The sequence below is a fragment of the Lissotriton vulgaris genome, chromosome 9, assembly GCF_964263255.1.
Source record: "Lissotriton vulgaris chromosome 9, aLisVul1.2, whole genome shotgun sequence".
NCBI classification, from domain to species: Eukaryota; Metazoa; Chordata; class Amphibia; order Caudata; family Salamandridae; genus Lissotriton; species Lissotriton vulgaris.
The window spans coordinates 61549337-61565715 of NC_141697.1; the positions used below are offsets into that span (position 1 = coordinate 61549337).

General features: G+C 43.0%; 1 protein-coding gene across 2 annotated transcripts in view; it reads right to left on the minus strand.

The window, feature by feature from the left end:
• Window positions 1-16379, minus strand: part of ARHGAP11A (Rho GTPase activating protein 11A) — a 111167-nt gene that overhangs the window by 68400 nt on the left and 26388 nt on the right. The window contains exons 3-7 of one of the 2 annotated variants that reach the window (XM_086937027.1): window positions 10613-10709; window positions 9068-9324; window positions 6819-6982; window positions 2565-2711; window positions 1967-2041 (exon numbers count right to left, since the gene is read on the minus strand). In XM_086937027.1, the coding sequence (XP_086793153.1) occupies window positions 1967-2041; window positions 2565-2711; window positions 6819-6982; window positions 9068-9324; window positions 10613-10709 (740 nt within the window). The remainder of the gene's footprint in view (window positions 1-1966; window positions 2042-2564; window positions 2712-6818; window positions 6983-9067; window positions 9325-10612; window positions 10710-16379) is intronic. The other variant, XM_086937028.1, reaches the window with a different exon arrangement.

Sequence of the window (16379 nt, forward strand, 5' to 3'; positions counted from 1 at the left end):
TCTCTGCTGCTTTCTATTTCTTTACATCCCTCCATTCCTGCTTCTTTCTTCCTTTGGGTTTTATTGCTAACTGGAGCATATTTGGGGAGACTCGAGTCATGGTGTTTAATTGATGCACACTTTCGGAATTCTTATGTGAGGCAATTGCACAGGACATTTTTCAACGATCAAAATAGGTCACACTATAGAAAAGGTTGGAGACCCCTGGGTAATACTGATCCATCAGAAGAACAAGTTACTTACCTCTGGAAATGCTCTTTCTGGTGGATACTCTACCAGCAGATTACTCGCTGCCCTTCAACCTCCCTGTTCTGTTAAGTGAACTACTGAACATCAAAAGGTTCCAAGTTCGTTTTTGGCACACTCTTACTTGCATTTTTTTTTCAAGTGATCTACTTCGGAGGACATAGAATGAGAAAGCTTAAGAAACTAACATCAGAACGAGGCATGGTGTTTATTTGCAGCTTTGCTCCATCACTGTACTATCACCGCAGATCTACACATCCCAAACAATCGGCATGTGAGAGCATTGCTGTTAAATTCTCTGGATCGAGTCTGCTGTCTGGGGATATTTCAAAGCTGAGGAATCTGCAGTTAGAAGTATCCAACAGAAGTATAAGGTTCCATGAGCAATTACACAGAATGTTCTATGGATAGAGTCATGCTTTCCATTAGAAACGGATGTGGACATGAGGTTAGGGGCTCTCCAGAAAATATTGTAGAACACCAGCATCCAGAAGAGAAAAAAACCAAACACACGTCCTGCATAGATTCAGTGGTGTTTCACGAAGAATGCTCAGGCTTGGGAAGTTCCACCCTCTATATTTTCTATGGATACCAACAATGATCAAAATAACTGAAGTACCATTGCAGGGTTCAGAAAATGAGCTTCCTTCACCTACAAGTGGGAGCACATTTAAAAAGGGACTAATATCTTGGAGTCTTCATTTTGTTAAATTTTCAGTACAGTGATGCTTTACCTTAAAGGTCAAAGACCATTGGAGCAGCTCCATGAATTTATGATGAAACACCGACTGCTCAAGCAAATACAGGCAGCATTAACTGTGAAACCAGTTTATAGAGATACAAGGTCATATCGTCTCACCTTACTCAATTTAAGTGACGTCCCGTTTTTACAGATACCAAAGAAATGCAACATATAAACCCTTTTATGGAAGTAGAGAGTATACCTTAAGACCAATCAAGAGATAATGGGGAAATGTGAGTATCCTAGTTTAAATCATTTGATGACAGTGCAAATCAGCGTACACATTTCAGTGACTATTCTGTAAAAAAAAACAGCCATCTTGAATTAAGAATCTTTAAGAAACCGGTCTGTATTGTAAAAAGAGAATCCCAACAGACTGATTGACATGGGTTTCTGAAAATCATGCTCTAAATACAGCTCTTTAAGTGGTAGGCTTGAATCCACTGCAGAAGAATCACAATGTACACATTCATCCCAAAGAACATTAACAAATATAACTATGAGGAGCAAGACTGAAGCAGGAACGTTAATTTTTGCCATTCAATGCAGAAAGAAGTTGTTAACTTATTAAGTAAGGAAATTGTTAGGCGATATTTTTCCAAGCCAAAGCACTTCTTTAGTAATGAACAATGGAGGACATGGGGAACAATAGTCGGGAAATCTACTACTTCTAAAGCCAGGAAAGGGAATTACATGTAAACTACAAGCAGCAGTGCCAAGGTCAACCACGAAGAAGCAAAGTGCACAAAAAGCAAATACCATAGCTGCTGCTTCTGAATCAAGTCCAATATCCCTCTGAAATGTTATTGAGTAAGTACCAGCTAGGGGAATTTGTTCAAAACAGCTGCCACATTAGTGGATAATAGATAATAAAAAATAAAACAATATAAAAAAAAAAGCATAACTATAAGCTGTTACAAAACACTTCATTAGGGATGTTGGAGCTGGTATACCACATGCAGCATTACATGTACCTACCGTTTCGGTCTGTCTGGGGAGTAGTGGTGGGTGTGCGATTAGTTTTAAGTTTGTTCAAGGCTCCACTAACAATATCTGAAATGTAAGATACACAAAGCTAATGCAACTTAAAAATCAGATCATCTTGCTGTTCTACAACCAAGAGAATACACTTACTTCTGGTGTGGTTGTACTAGAGGACAAGTGGAGTCCTAGACATAAAGCATGGCAGTCAAAGGAATACAAATTGTGCAGTGCTTAGATTCCCTACTGGAGCAAGATTTGTTTTCATGCGCGCTATTTGGAGGTCGTAATTAAAGGTAACATTTGCAAAGAGGGAACTGGGCCACAGATGAGGAAACTACTGCCATAGTGCACACTGAAGACATCTATTAGGGCATCAGGGTTTTTCAAGAGTGGAAGATGAGGTGGGAACATGTTTACATAGAGAAAATACTACTACTTGTAAAGTCCTGCGTGCAGCAGGTGCTTGAATCAGAATTTTTCAGCACAGGCACCAGTTAGGTTTAATTTTGCATAGGGGTTATGGAAAAACCACAAAAATACCCTCTCCTGATAAGCATTATTCTTGACATACATGCATGAACTTCCTCCTCACCTCCCACACTGCGCCGTCTCCTCTTCTTGCGCTCACCAGGAGACTCCCATTCACCATCCTCGTAGTTCTCCAAGAAGGGCATGGGACAGCCAGCATCAACTCCAAGCATAGCAGGGATCTTCTCCAGAATGGAATCAGGAATACGCCCTGCGTCACCAAGAGAACAAATATTTAAAAAACTGTAGCTTTGGACAGAACATTGAAACAAGGAAAGGGATGGGAACTTTTGACCAAATATGTCTGTTGACAGGGGGCATCCACTCTAGTTGACAATCGTACCCACATGTGTGACCTATATATTGGAAACTAATCAGGAGGTTCATCTTTGGGCATAGACTATGGATTATTTGAAACTGACCTGCTAGATTTAGTAACTCTTATGCTATTTAAAGAACACAATAGAAGCCCTGAAGAAGCAGGGGTGCCAATACATGCGCTGACTGCAAAATCGAAACCCAAAGGCTGTACTATACTTCTATATGAATTCTTCTACAATTATGGACTCAAGAATTGGAAAGACTACTTTGGCATATGTTTTTAAAGGATTTGCTAAATTAGGCCGCATAAATGTATCCCCAAAGGCTGTGCTTTGGGATACTTACCTGGACAACCTAACATGATATCTACATATAGATTTGTAATTATCTATTCATAAATCTAAAAGATTGTACTATAGCATTTTTTTAGGATTAGATAAAATAAGGTAAAATTATATTTTGATTTATATAGCTATATGACTACTATAAATTCCACGCTACTTTGTTTAATGTAAAATGTTGTTGACTTCAAGGTTCAAAGACATGACATGTTCAGTGAGTTTAGCTGTCAATGGCAACAAATAGACATACAATTAGAGGAAATGATAGGGTCAGTGCCTGTTATTTTTCAACAATTGGACAATCCAAACTGCTTTCCAGATGTCCGACACAGTTTTGGAATACAAGGAGGAATCGCATAGTCTCATAAAAAGAGGCATAACTACCTGAACCACAGTTTTCAATTGGCGGACAGCCTTTGCCATCTGAAGAAGAATTCAAAGGACCCAATGGCATTAAATCCTCGTTAAAACAACTTTCCTGAACCACAGGTGTCACAGCTACCGTCCGGTCTAGTGTGCACTCAGTCCCTGAGAAGGTTCATGATTTTTCCCCCCCTTACTATCTTCGTGGCAAAACAGGTTTGCCAGTCAAAGCACCTGCGACTTTCTCCTGAGCTGCAACACATTACTTGCCACGTTCACGGATTTCAACAGCAAGGACCCCAACACATAACATTAGCATGTGCATCTAAGCTCGCAAAATTCCTAGCTAGTATAAAGATTGGGAGTAGACTAGCCCAAAACCTCGCCATTAACTCCCTGTGGGAGTCGGCCGGGAGTTTACTAAGTAGGGGGAAAAAAACACACTATTTTATGCAATCATGAATTAACAAGTTTCATGACTGGCACCCACGAACCACAAACCGTCATGAGGGCCAGTTTTAGACTATCACAAAAATACTCTCCCTCCTTCAATTCTCATCTTCCACTGTTTTTTACGCCAATCCGCTCTTCTCAATTCTGTCCCAATCCTCTCCAGCCTTTTTCTCAATCCTACTCCCCCAAACATTCCTCTCCTCCCAAATCCAAAAAACTCATTCCAGTCCTTGCAAGCTAATCCTCCTCAACTATCACTTCTCACTAAACCCCAAATTCTGCACCCCCTGCAATACTGACTAAGTGCCTACCCAGGTAATTTCCATCTTCTCCCCAGTCCTACCCCCTCCTCCATTTGCTTCCTCAAGTTGGACCCCGTGCTCCAATTCGGATCCCCAGTCCTATTCATCTTCCAAGTCCTCTACCCAACACCCAAGCACCATAAATAACTAAGAAAGTATTTTATTTATTTACTGAGTTTTATATAGCGCTGGCTAGACCCGGAGGTATCAGAGCGCTTTAGATAAGGCCAAAGCGAGTTACAAGTTACAAAAGTTTCACAGTAGTCACATAATGGATAAATAAACAATACAGGAGTAAATTAGCAAACATGAAAGTCAGGATAGGAAAGACCAGGGACAGCAGGAAATCCACAGGGAGGAGGCAGCAGTGGGGAGGAAAACAAGACAAATGTCCGTGATCCGGCTGGGTAGGTGACGTCCATAGCAGGGTGCCAGGCACGGTCCTCGCAATGGGTCCGGCCGCGAGGGAAAAAGTAAATTTCAGCTATCACCTTATTACATCTGCTGCAATAGTTCTCAGAGTATTACTCCCCCTCATATCAATAGGGAAGAACAGCTTCCATAGTGAACACAAGTTTATGGCAGCTGTACAATATTAACCATCATATCTCAAACAGTGGGAGTTCTGGATCACAACAAGAATAGAGAAAAATAAAGTTAACTCTGAAGAAGGTAGTTTATAACCGGTGTCATTGAGATATTAAACCATGCATTTTAGCTCACCAACATTATGGAATATTTACATTCCAGATTATGCATGCAATCCCTTTTTTCCAGGCACATTGTATTTTTCATGTTTCGGAATTAAACTTTCCCTAGCTTTAGTACTGGTATGTTTCAATTCTATTAAGGACACAGAGGTGAGGATTACGCCTTCTTCCTTCGCTTTATTTTAACAGCAGCCATTTTAAAACACAACAAAACTACTTTTCCCACTAACACGAGGGAAAAGGAAAAAGTCCATAGGTCCTTCCTTTATGCCTGTAGCTTGGTCCCAAACGGGGTCCTTCCTCTGTTCACTCCTATTTCTTCGCTGCTTAGCAGCAAGTGAAGTCGCTTTTTTCTCTTCTCCTGCATAATATAGTGTTTATTGTTGTTGAGGGCGTACAGCAGTAGGTTTCTTTTTGTGATAATCTGATTCCTTTCCAGATTCCTTACCAGTCGCTGGACACGTGTGTGCTTTACGCACCGTTTTTCCCACTATTCACTGTGGTGAGGTCCTCCCACTGCTTGGGGGCACTGTGGCACCTCTTTCAGCAGCACAAATTTCCCTTCAAACTTACTGCCAATAGCACGCTGTCCTGAGGAGAAACCCAGCCTTGTCTCATGCTGCCCGAGTGACTCTTGCTGGGTCTGTATTCCCCCAGTGTATTTACATCATACGGGGTCTGTATGTAATTTTGCTCCCGACACATTGCAGTGTCTGAATGTGCAGCTGAGAGCGCTGCATGGGACACCATCTCGGATGGCATTAGCCTAAATTAGCCAAGGGCGAGAGTGACCCAAGGGATCAGCTCGCCAATTGTCTGCCTCTGGCCCACCCATATCAGCCTGGGCCTCCTCCAAGCCATAATCTGTGCACCTCGGCACTAGCAGAAATTGCCTGTTATGTCACTCGTGCGCTCCACACAATGAGTCACTATAGCCAGACTTGCCATGCAGTCAGTATCAGAGGAGGGCTCCTTCCTCCAATGGGACGATGCGTTTTATCAGGCAGTGGAGGATTCCATATATAGGGCAGTCAATCAGGCCATGGAGCCTTTGGAGCAGTGCGCAGGACTGCACCAAATGGGCTGAACCAGCGCCAGATCCACAAAAATACCCCAAACACCCCAGGAGGGGACATAAAGAAAATGTTATTATACAAAAACAAGTTATACTGATTAACCCCGGGCGGAGCTGGTGAAGCGTAGCGGATCTACGCGGAGGTACACGGAGTTGTGAACCCAATCCATGGAACTCCGCTCCCCCATTAAAAATTAATTATACATTAATTAAAACAACAAAATAAACACTTACCTGTACTGCGGCGTCCCCGAGCTGCCCTCCTCCTCTACCTCGCAGTCCCTCTACTTGGATCGATCATCTTGTAAAAACTGCGCATGCGGGCGTGCCTTTCTTGCAAGTAATGCGCGTGGGGACGCCGCAGTACAGGTAAGGATTATCTGTTTATTTTGTTGTTTTTAATAATGTACAATTAATTTTTAATAAGGGGTGGAGGCTGGCCAACTCTGCTCAGGAGTCGGAGCTTTGCCCTATGGCAAATCTACGCACACTCTGCGGGCGGAGTTCTCCGCCTGCCCTTAATACTGATGCACAAATCAAAGGAATCTTTACTCCAAAGGATTGTCATGCAGACGCTTTAGACACACTGCCAGGTGCAATACACAAAACCGATTCCTGCTCACAACATTAGACAAGTGATAAGTTGTATACACTGTTTGCCTCTACAAGGCGGACTTGGATTCATGCAGGGATATAGAATCATCAAATTAGCAAAAACAAAATCTTAACACCCATACACTTTGAGGTGCTCACCGATATCTGGAGCATGATCAATCAGTGCGCGCACAACAGCAGCTTGCAAACGTAGCTTCTTTTCGGTGCTTGCTGACATTTTTTCGCTTCCGTCGCTCGACTGTAGAAGGTTGGGGGCAAAGATCACAGCCAAGTTGCTACTATCCATCTTGTTCTCACTGGACCTTAAAATTAGGAGAAATAACATGCACAGCTTACTTTATATATTTTACAATAAATGCCTAGGAAAAATAGAAAGTTTTGAATTATATAAATTTGGAAAATGGTGGGTAGAATGTTTGAATAGTGTCAGCCATTGGTAATTACTCTGGGTTGCATTGCTGTCCGTTGTTTTTTTCCATCATACCATCTCAGACAGGAACCAGTTGTGCAACTCAGCCTTGGCCCTGCTCCAAATGGAACAAATGCAACCCAAACTGCCAGGCCAGGTTCTCTCTGAACCAAAAACATATGCAATGCCATAATGGGTTTGGCCCAATTTGGTCAGTCTGGGGTTGCTCTAGTTTCCCTTCAGAGGGAAACTCAAGCAATCGCAACTACTTGCCATGTAAGTGGACTATGCACTACTATTTCCAGCTCACAGTGAGACCATGAATGATATCGTTCTTATCAAATGCAACACTATTCTTTATCAGCAACACGAGTATCTTACTGAAGTCGTGAGAACACGAAAATGGGACTCAAAAACGTCAACTTGACATACATATAGAGCCGTGGTAAAAGTGTAAAACTATAGATCAAGTTTACACAGAAGTCTGTGGCGCAGCACACCAAAGACTTCAAACTAAATTCAACTAAACTGCAAAATGATACAAACACAAATACCTTACCGTCTCTAGGAGCAAAGTGGCCCAAAGTTAGCATACCTCGCCTTCACTGGAGGAGTGTAATAAAGGTTAAGGACCACTATCGAGGGAAAGAACCTACTAGTCAGGTTTGAACTCAAGAGGACCCGGTGGTCAGCCAAGCGCTGGTCATCAGCTCTCCTTTAAGATTCAGGATGTTAATACCTGCACCTCCAGCCACCACCCCAGGAATAAGACTCCAGTCAGACTTGAGTTCTTCAGCATCCCTACCAGACACATTGGACAAGGTACCCTCTAATTCCACCTCAAGGTAGCAACCACCCTGCGACGATTCTGGATTTGTGCTTCGAACTGTGTTAGCATGGCACACTGAAGACAGTCTCAAGTGTTGGCATGCCACACAATTCCTTTTGCTAAGCCACCATTTATATCCAATTAAGTTCCTTATTTACACTGGGAAAATGTAAAACCAACTTACAAAAGCACAAAACCTTCACAGTGCATTTTCTCCACGCACAAAAACTACATTTAACGAGCCAGCAAATGCAAATTTGGCCGATAAATAGTAAATAGCTCATGCTTAGTTTAGAGCGGAATGGATCCAACTGTGTAGTTCAAGGGTCCAGTAAACCTGCAGTTATTGTTTTATCACAAGTCATTGCTTATTAGGTGTGCCACAGAGCTTGGCTTATAGACCAGTAGACACAAGAAAAAAGTTTCATAACAAACCTTGATCTTGCTGACACCAAGAGAAATTACATCTTTGCACCTGAATCACAGTCTGCCCAATTTGCAAGTCCTTCTCACAGATGTATTTGGTTGGCAATAGAAAAATGTTTCATATTTTAGAACAGTTGGACTGTGCATAACAAATTCCACCTTTCTACTTCTTATGAGCAAATCGTGGAGATTACGATGGCGGGTAGTGCCCTGAAGCAGTTAACAGCAAGCACATAGAGCTTAAGAAACAGGTGATCAATAAATGCTAAGTATCATGCAAGAATACGGAGTTGTGTCGTCTTGCACATACTCTCGACATACACCACAAAGAGCCTAGCTAAAAGTGATCAACATAATGTCAAAATTGGCATGCACATTAAGGCAGTCATATGCTATGCCTGCCCAAGGCTTGCTTCAGTTCACTGCAACATTACCAGAATTAGGCAGAGAAATAAATATTTGATTACGGTGCAGGACAGGCACACAGACAAATACATTTTCGTACCAAATAGTACCCTGTAGTGGAAGGCAAGAATACGGTCTAAGACACCAAGTGAAATGCCAGGCAGAGGAAAATCTGTAAAAAGGAATCACATCACCAAGTACAAATTATAAAATTTGCACCGTTTAAGGGGAATTTTACATTTGCAAGTTGCTCTTCAAAACACTGCACAATCAAGAAACTTGACAGGAGCTTCAAAACAGACTGACATTCCTACTTACTTCAGAGACACCCTTTGGAGGAACCCAAAGAAGTACCGCAAAGTATCAATGGTTTGGTCTGACATCAGGCAGGAAAGGAGCAGCGTGGCAGCAGTCCTCTCCTCCTCACTGCCCAGCTGCTGGGCTTTGAAGAAGGAATCCTGTAAATCGGGTCGCAGAATGGGCTCAGGCAGCTCCCGAAAAAACTGCTTCAGGAGTCCGGCAACATCACAAGGTGGAGCGGCGGCCAAACAGCCATCGCCAACATCCAACTGGTTCTGGAGAAATGGGATTTAAAATTAATTAATCTTTCCGCAGCAAAAAGGAATAAATATGGACAATATTATTTCAATACCATTTCACCAAGCATCAATATAAGCACTGCAAAGGATAGAACATACTGTATTCCAAGCACAGAGTAACCTCCGTTATGAGCAGATTTTACACCTGTTACTTGGTTTAAGTCAGACTGCTCAGAGCCACAGCTACTCAGGGTTGCGCTAAGGTTTAACAAAGGATAACCCGACTGGTCCTCAAGGGGTTGGCAGAGTATTACACAGTAAGGAGACAAAAACCACACCATTTAATACAATCCATTTCCTAACAGAACTACCCATATATTTGCCTCAATAATTCTTTTAATGTCCGTTTTTTTTGTAACTTAGTCCACAATGTTCTTATGTTTTGTCGCTATGGATAGTACTCCAACAACTGTCAGACACTGCCCATAGTATGTAAAACTGTAAATAACAAAAATTAAAAAAATGGAAAAAGGGCAATAAAAGCTTCCAGATCATCTAGGAGAAACTGGTGGAAGACTCTTCCTATGGAAGAAGCATCCATTTGACATGACGGCCTCCAATGTTAGAAATCAAATACTTACAAGCAGCAGTTTAGTAGATTTACAACACACTCTTCTTACAAGTGCTTCATAAAATCCTAAAACGTTCATGACTACTGAAGGATTGAAAACCGGTTAAAAAATATAAATAAAATAAACTTAAAATAAAGTCATTGGTAGACCGAGGAAAAAGGACGCAGCAGGCACCAAGCTCCATTGTGCACATCTTTACCATGTTCAGTAGCTTGGAATAGCTCATTCTTTTCATTAGCAGACACAGGACGATAAAGGCAGCTTCGGGCCACTACAAAAAGCAATCTGACAAAAAGCTGAACTGAAAAATGGTTAGGTCCAGCGCGAGGTTAGAAGAGCAAAACCAATTTAACCAAATTACAATAAATGATGTTAGCTTTCATAATCAAACATTGATTTATTTAGATTTTTTTAAACCCATATTTCATCAAATAAAAATGCAGCAACATCACAATTCACGCAATTAACATTTACAATGTCAACATGGAGTATTCATTTATTTTTTTTACAAATGTGCCAGGCTGACTTCACAATGGAGTACCCGAAATTTGCTCAAGGCACGCAGAGAACCCATACGAGCGGAAAATCTTGGACAGAGGTTGACAAAAACCATATAAGCCAATGAATTTACCTCTCTGCTCTATAAACTACTTCCACATAATATTGCTAATAACCCCACCTAATCTACATACCTTCAATGCCTTCAGCCGAACCACAGAACCAGATTTTCTAAAAAGTCCCTCTGTGCTGGCATGCAGTTCCAAATGTTTGCAGGCGGCAACAACGAAGCTAAAGAAAAGAACATAATGGTTACATTGGTCATGCGACTGCATGTTCAGAGTAGTTTATTCATAATACACACACACCCATTGCACGGGACAGTGCTTTCTACAGATGGCCTGATGAATTAATGACACGAGATAGACTTATGCACAAATCAGACAAGGCAACAGAAGCAATGGAGACTACCACACACCAACAGTAGAAACAGCAAGAGGAGAGTAGATGACAGACTGCTCAGAACGACAGAAACACTGGCAGTGGGTGTCCGAGTTGGTGCTCATGGTCTTGTAAGAGCTCCTTTAGCATCAAGAGTTGCACTTTGAGTTTTGAAGCAGCTCATAACTGAGGAACCGCTACTGAGATCCGAGCTAGTGTCATAGTTTACGGCAAATTATAATATTCCTCCTGGTCTCAGCTGCAGGACTGTATGGCATACGTTATCCGGGTTAGGTCACCTGCGAGCAAGAAGCCAACTGTTACTCTTCTTGCAGATATGCAATTCATGATGGAAAATTCTAGCAAGAACTTTCATGATTTGTATGTCGTATTATGTTAAAACGTATGCTGCACTGTCACCCATCCATGGTCACAAGCGCATTGTAAGTCTAAAAGCTCCACTCACTGGTGGCTGATTGAGAGAAGAGGTTTCCTTACGGATTAAAGCTAAATTTGATTTGCTAGTTCTAAAGCACATGGATGCAGACGGCGCTGGCAACTCCCTTCTACTTATTGAGTCTGAAGAATATCGGGGTGGGGAAGGCATGGGGGGAGTGGGGGGGGGGGGGGAGGGGGGGGGGGGAGGACGACACTGAAAGATCAATTGCTTTGGACTAAACACTCAAGCCGAAAGTCAACACAACTTAAAGCCTACACCAATCACTAGTGCGGTTATGCACAAGTTATGAATTCCTTTTCCTTACCAGTATTCTCATATGTGCATAATTCAAGTAGTATTCGGTATAGAGAGTTCCTGTTCTATAGTTTAGAATTTGTATCTAGGATGTGAATCATCATGTTCAAACTCAAAACGTCATTGTGAGATTTAGCACATTTGTTTTTTAAAAATTTAGCACGAAGAATGTGTATTGCAATAACAAAGTATTGCATATCCATCAAAAAGACATGGTTCAAATGCAATACACCGGGCGTGCATGGGGTCCAAAGGAAAATATACCTACATGTGCTCAGCTCTCTCAATGCAGCATAAGACTGCTGTCGGTAGGACTTAATCACATTAGTCAGTGCTCATCCAAGCCACTTATAAGAAAATACCCACTCTCTCCCCCTTCCCGGACAACTTTCATCTGATCCTCCTGCTACTATCACATGAACATCCATACCCTTGAAGCCTCGCTTGCACCTTGCTTACCGCTCCTACAGATCCCTTCTCAGGCTTCCCCGTATGCTCAAACCACGTTCACGTCCTTCTTACTTTATCCCGACAGGTTAATCCCTTCAATTAAACCTGCTAATCCCTCCAATGACCCAATGTGCCCTCAGGCTGTTTCTCTTAGTCTCATTCAAGTGGTCTCTAACACAAAGTATAAACTAAAATGCACAAAATACACACAGTACATACAACCACCCCTGGGGTGAAGGAATAACAAACAAAAATACACAGGCGGTCCTTTCTCTCTCAAACACCACCCTGTCTCAACTGCCGTTTTCTCTAAAGTCCTAGAGTGGGTAGTCCTTAACAGACAATCTCCACATTCGCCCTCTACAGTTTGGTTTCAAAATCTTTACACAAACAAACTTTCATTCAGCCTTTTGGTGCTCACCACTAGCCACGTTTAACTCTCATCTGGAGGAGGTTTACCAAGACTTAGCCCTATGTCGTATGGTCTGCGGACTAGAAATTACACTCACCGACTACAATTAAACACGGTTTTGTCTAGTTCGAGTTTCAAATCAAGGTAGCACAGAGGATTAATAGGTCTTCTGCAAAGCACATCATGTAACGCAGATGACAGATTTGTATTTTATGTAGTTGGTTAAATGGGTTACTGCCTTTAACACAGATCGTTCTATTACTTGCAGTTCAAAAATACTAATCCTTCCAATATAGCACAGTGAGCTATTGGACATGCGACTCCTACACCTTGTAACTCTCACCGTCTTATGTAACGCATCGTGTACTCTGATTCACACACGATTAATGGTCAATGTATAATGTGCATGTGATGTAAAGCGCTCAGACACCCTGCATTGGCATGAGCAGCACTATAAAAGAAATGAAGCAAAATCATGGCATTTAAATTGTTATTTGTGTAAATACTAGGACAGACCAACCTGACATTTACAGTGCATGCATTTTATATAAATATATATACACAAAAAAAATCAAAAGCCTGTCAATCAAGTACTTGCGAAGTAATCAGCTGTGTGCCTTTGTTTCCCCACAATTACATTTGCATCTGGCTGGGAGGCTCCAGATAGCTCCAAGCCAGGATACTCCAACAATAGGGGCATAAAGGCCCCTTCGTTTGGCCCCAGCTGGAATTTAAAACAACAAAGCTCCCTCGCCTGCACGCTGCTGCTCAAAACATAGGCAGACAACCTGCTGAACGTGTCTTTGTGCCTGAAAATTACACTGGGCCCAGTTCAGAATATTTCTGCGGGCCCACCGTCTTGGTAGGGTAGCCCGTGTCCACACACAGTCTAGAAGAATATACTCTTGTCTTCTGCACTAGGGTGTAGTTTGCAAACTGAAGTGGACGGGGAGCAACGGAGGAGCAGCTATAGGAAATGAGCAGAAGAAAAACCAGGAAAAACATGCATTGGCATTGCCAAAAGTTCTCGCTTTTGGGGCCTTATAAGTATTTAGTTATGCAGCACAATATCCTTGGTGCAACATCAACTGTTGCATGGCTTAACACTACTAAGGACCCAAAGGCGATACCTATTGGCTATGCCAATGCTAGTTTATTTTAGCTCCCTGGCATCAGCCACGGTGCGTCTGTGCCATCAGGGAAAATAACAGGAGGAAAGAGCGTCACAATCGTGCATCCCTTTACATGAAGGTGCTCACTAACAAGACAAACATCGTGGCTCTGAGGAAACCGGAGATAAACGCAGGTGCCAATTGTCAAACTGCGCCGGGATCACAACTGAGGTGCGTCCTTTCAAGTCCAATGGGCTCTGTTGGCAGTAGTGAAAGATGGAGGGGTTGGTGGTTCTATATCCTACAGAGAACCTAGGCGTATTACTTCTTAGTAAATCGGAAACAATATCTCCGGTGCCATCTGTGCGCTCCACAGTCTGCGCCCGGGTGCACAATGAGAACGGTGCGCAACCCCCGCCGCAGCCGCTCTTTCGCCGACCACCTCTTCATCTAGTCGTTTTTTAGGTCTCGCCTATTAATCCCGCAAGGGATAATAGACTAGAGTATAGTGGGCAAACCAAGGTCTGAAACCATCGCGGATTTCGGACAGTTCGTGTGGTGCACTCGAGCGGAAAGCACGTCCACATCAAAGCAATCAGCCTCCCTCCCACAGGCATCTGAAGCTTCCCCCAGCGTGCACTCTGCCTCAGGCATTTCTCCTCCCCCCTAATTATTCACCCCTGCTGTTGCTGCCCACGGCCGTACTTTCACTTTCACGGCGGCCAAGCCGTGTCTCTTTCAACATCCTCCCCCCTCCCAGTGTACTTTTTTTTTTTTTTTAACTCCACAGCATCACTCAGCGCCACCAAGCACCACCATTCAACAACAACTGGTTCAAATATGTTCTCTCATTGTTTCAAGCTTTACTACAAATGTCACAAAAAGATGTTAATATTTCACTTCTGTTCTTGGATTTTCATCACAATAAAATACACTGAACATAACCTTCACAAAAGTTATTTAAAAAAGTTTAAGCTATTGCCATTATAAATTACAATCACTTTTATTCAAGTATTAATTATTTTAAAAAAAATTAAAAGCCATTGTCATTTGTAATATCAATACATCTAAGTCATGTAAATACAAAACATGTTGCATTACATATTCTATAGGCGTCACATTCGCGAAAGTTATAACTATTGGCATTGTAAATGACAAAGCTATTAATTTAGCTATTTTCAAAACCAACACAAAAAAAATTGTCATTTACAAGACCAAAAGCTCAAACTTTCATAATGCGAGACCTATTGCATTGCAAATGCTTGTTAATTACGGTTTCCTGAAAAGCAAAATGAACATGGATTTGGCAAGTAAAGGGTAAAATACAAAAACAATGAGCGATAGTCTGGACAGGCCTTCCCATCATGTGTTGTGCTTTTCACACACGGTATCCATATCGCACTACTGCTGTGTCTTGGCGCCGCCAACCTGTTCTTCCAGATATGCCCGAAGCTGCCAAGAACTGCCAGTGGTTCTGGCAAGAAACTGTGTCCGGGTTTGAAAGCATCATGCATCGTGCACAGCTCTCGTGTATAGCACCTAGAGGTGCATACAGAAGCACAGCCTGCAGGCCTGCAGTTCTCACCACCACGTGGTACATCACCAGAAAGTGTGGTGCGGCAAAGTGCAGAGCAATATTATAAAGAGCATAGCTGCACTACATTATAAATACAGCCATTTAGCACAACAAAAATCACCAACCCTTGACAAAAGCCATCTCGTATAGTGCCCAGATGTACAACAGCAAAACGTGCAGGGGGCGCCATGCTACTTAGTGGTACACTTCACATCAACAAACACAAAGCGCAGCTCCACATCGCATAGAGTCTGTGTGTGCCAAGCATAAATTGTGGCCCGCAGTGTTCAGCACCTTAATGAGCACCAAGAAACGTTACAGCGCCATAAAGTGCAGCATTATCTTGTACAACACCACTGTACATCCGTGCACGGTGACACGCTACATCATCGCCGCACTGCATGGTCTCCTCCTGTGCAACACTACAAAAGAGCACTTTCTGCAGAAGCAGCGCACGCACGGTGTCCAACAACCCACTGCAGTGCCCTACAGCGCAGTAATACCTTCCAAAAGAAGCACATTGTGGGGTACCTCGGTGCACGCCCAACACTGTACAAGTGGGGCACGAACACTGTGGGACTGCACAGCAGTTACAGGCTGAAGTGCGCAAGGCCACCATCCCAGGCGTTCCGGCAGCGACAATTGCAGAGCACTAGGTTGGAAACATGCCCAAAAGGCAGGATTTCTGCAATCTTTATGTAACTGCAACAGAAGCACAGCGTGCAGGCCCAAAGTTCTCACCATCACGTGGTAATCACCAGAAAGTGATAAGGAAAGCACTGTGGCCGCTGTGTCTGTAGACGCTAAGGGCACCACTCAAGGAGGGATTGAGTGGAGCGTGGCCAGAAACGCCCAAGGTACGGAACAGGGGTGCGGCTTCAATGGCTCAGTCCATGTTTACCTTATGGAGCGAGCAGCGGCGGGTGCGATAATTAAAACCAGATGGATCTGCTGCTCATGATGCACGGGGGAGGGGGGGGGGGTCATTGGAAACTGTGCAGTGCATGCACGAGTTTCCAAAAAAGTACGAAGTAATGCCAAAAGGTCACTCCAAAGTAGCGATTGCATAGGCGAGACCTAAAAAGATCCAGGTGAAGGAAATAAGCTGGGAGGGGACAGAACACCACGGAGCATGCTGGGATGGGCAGATATTGGGGAGTAAACAGCGCACGCGAAAGAGAGAACAAAAACACACACACACACACTCGCTCAAGGG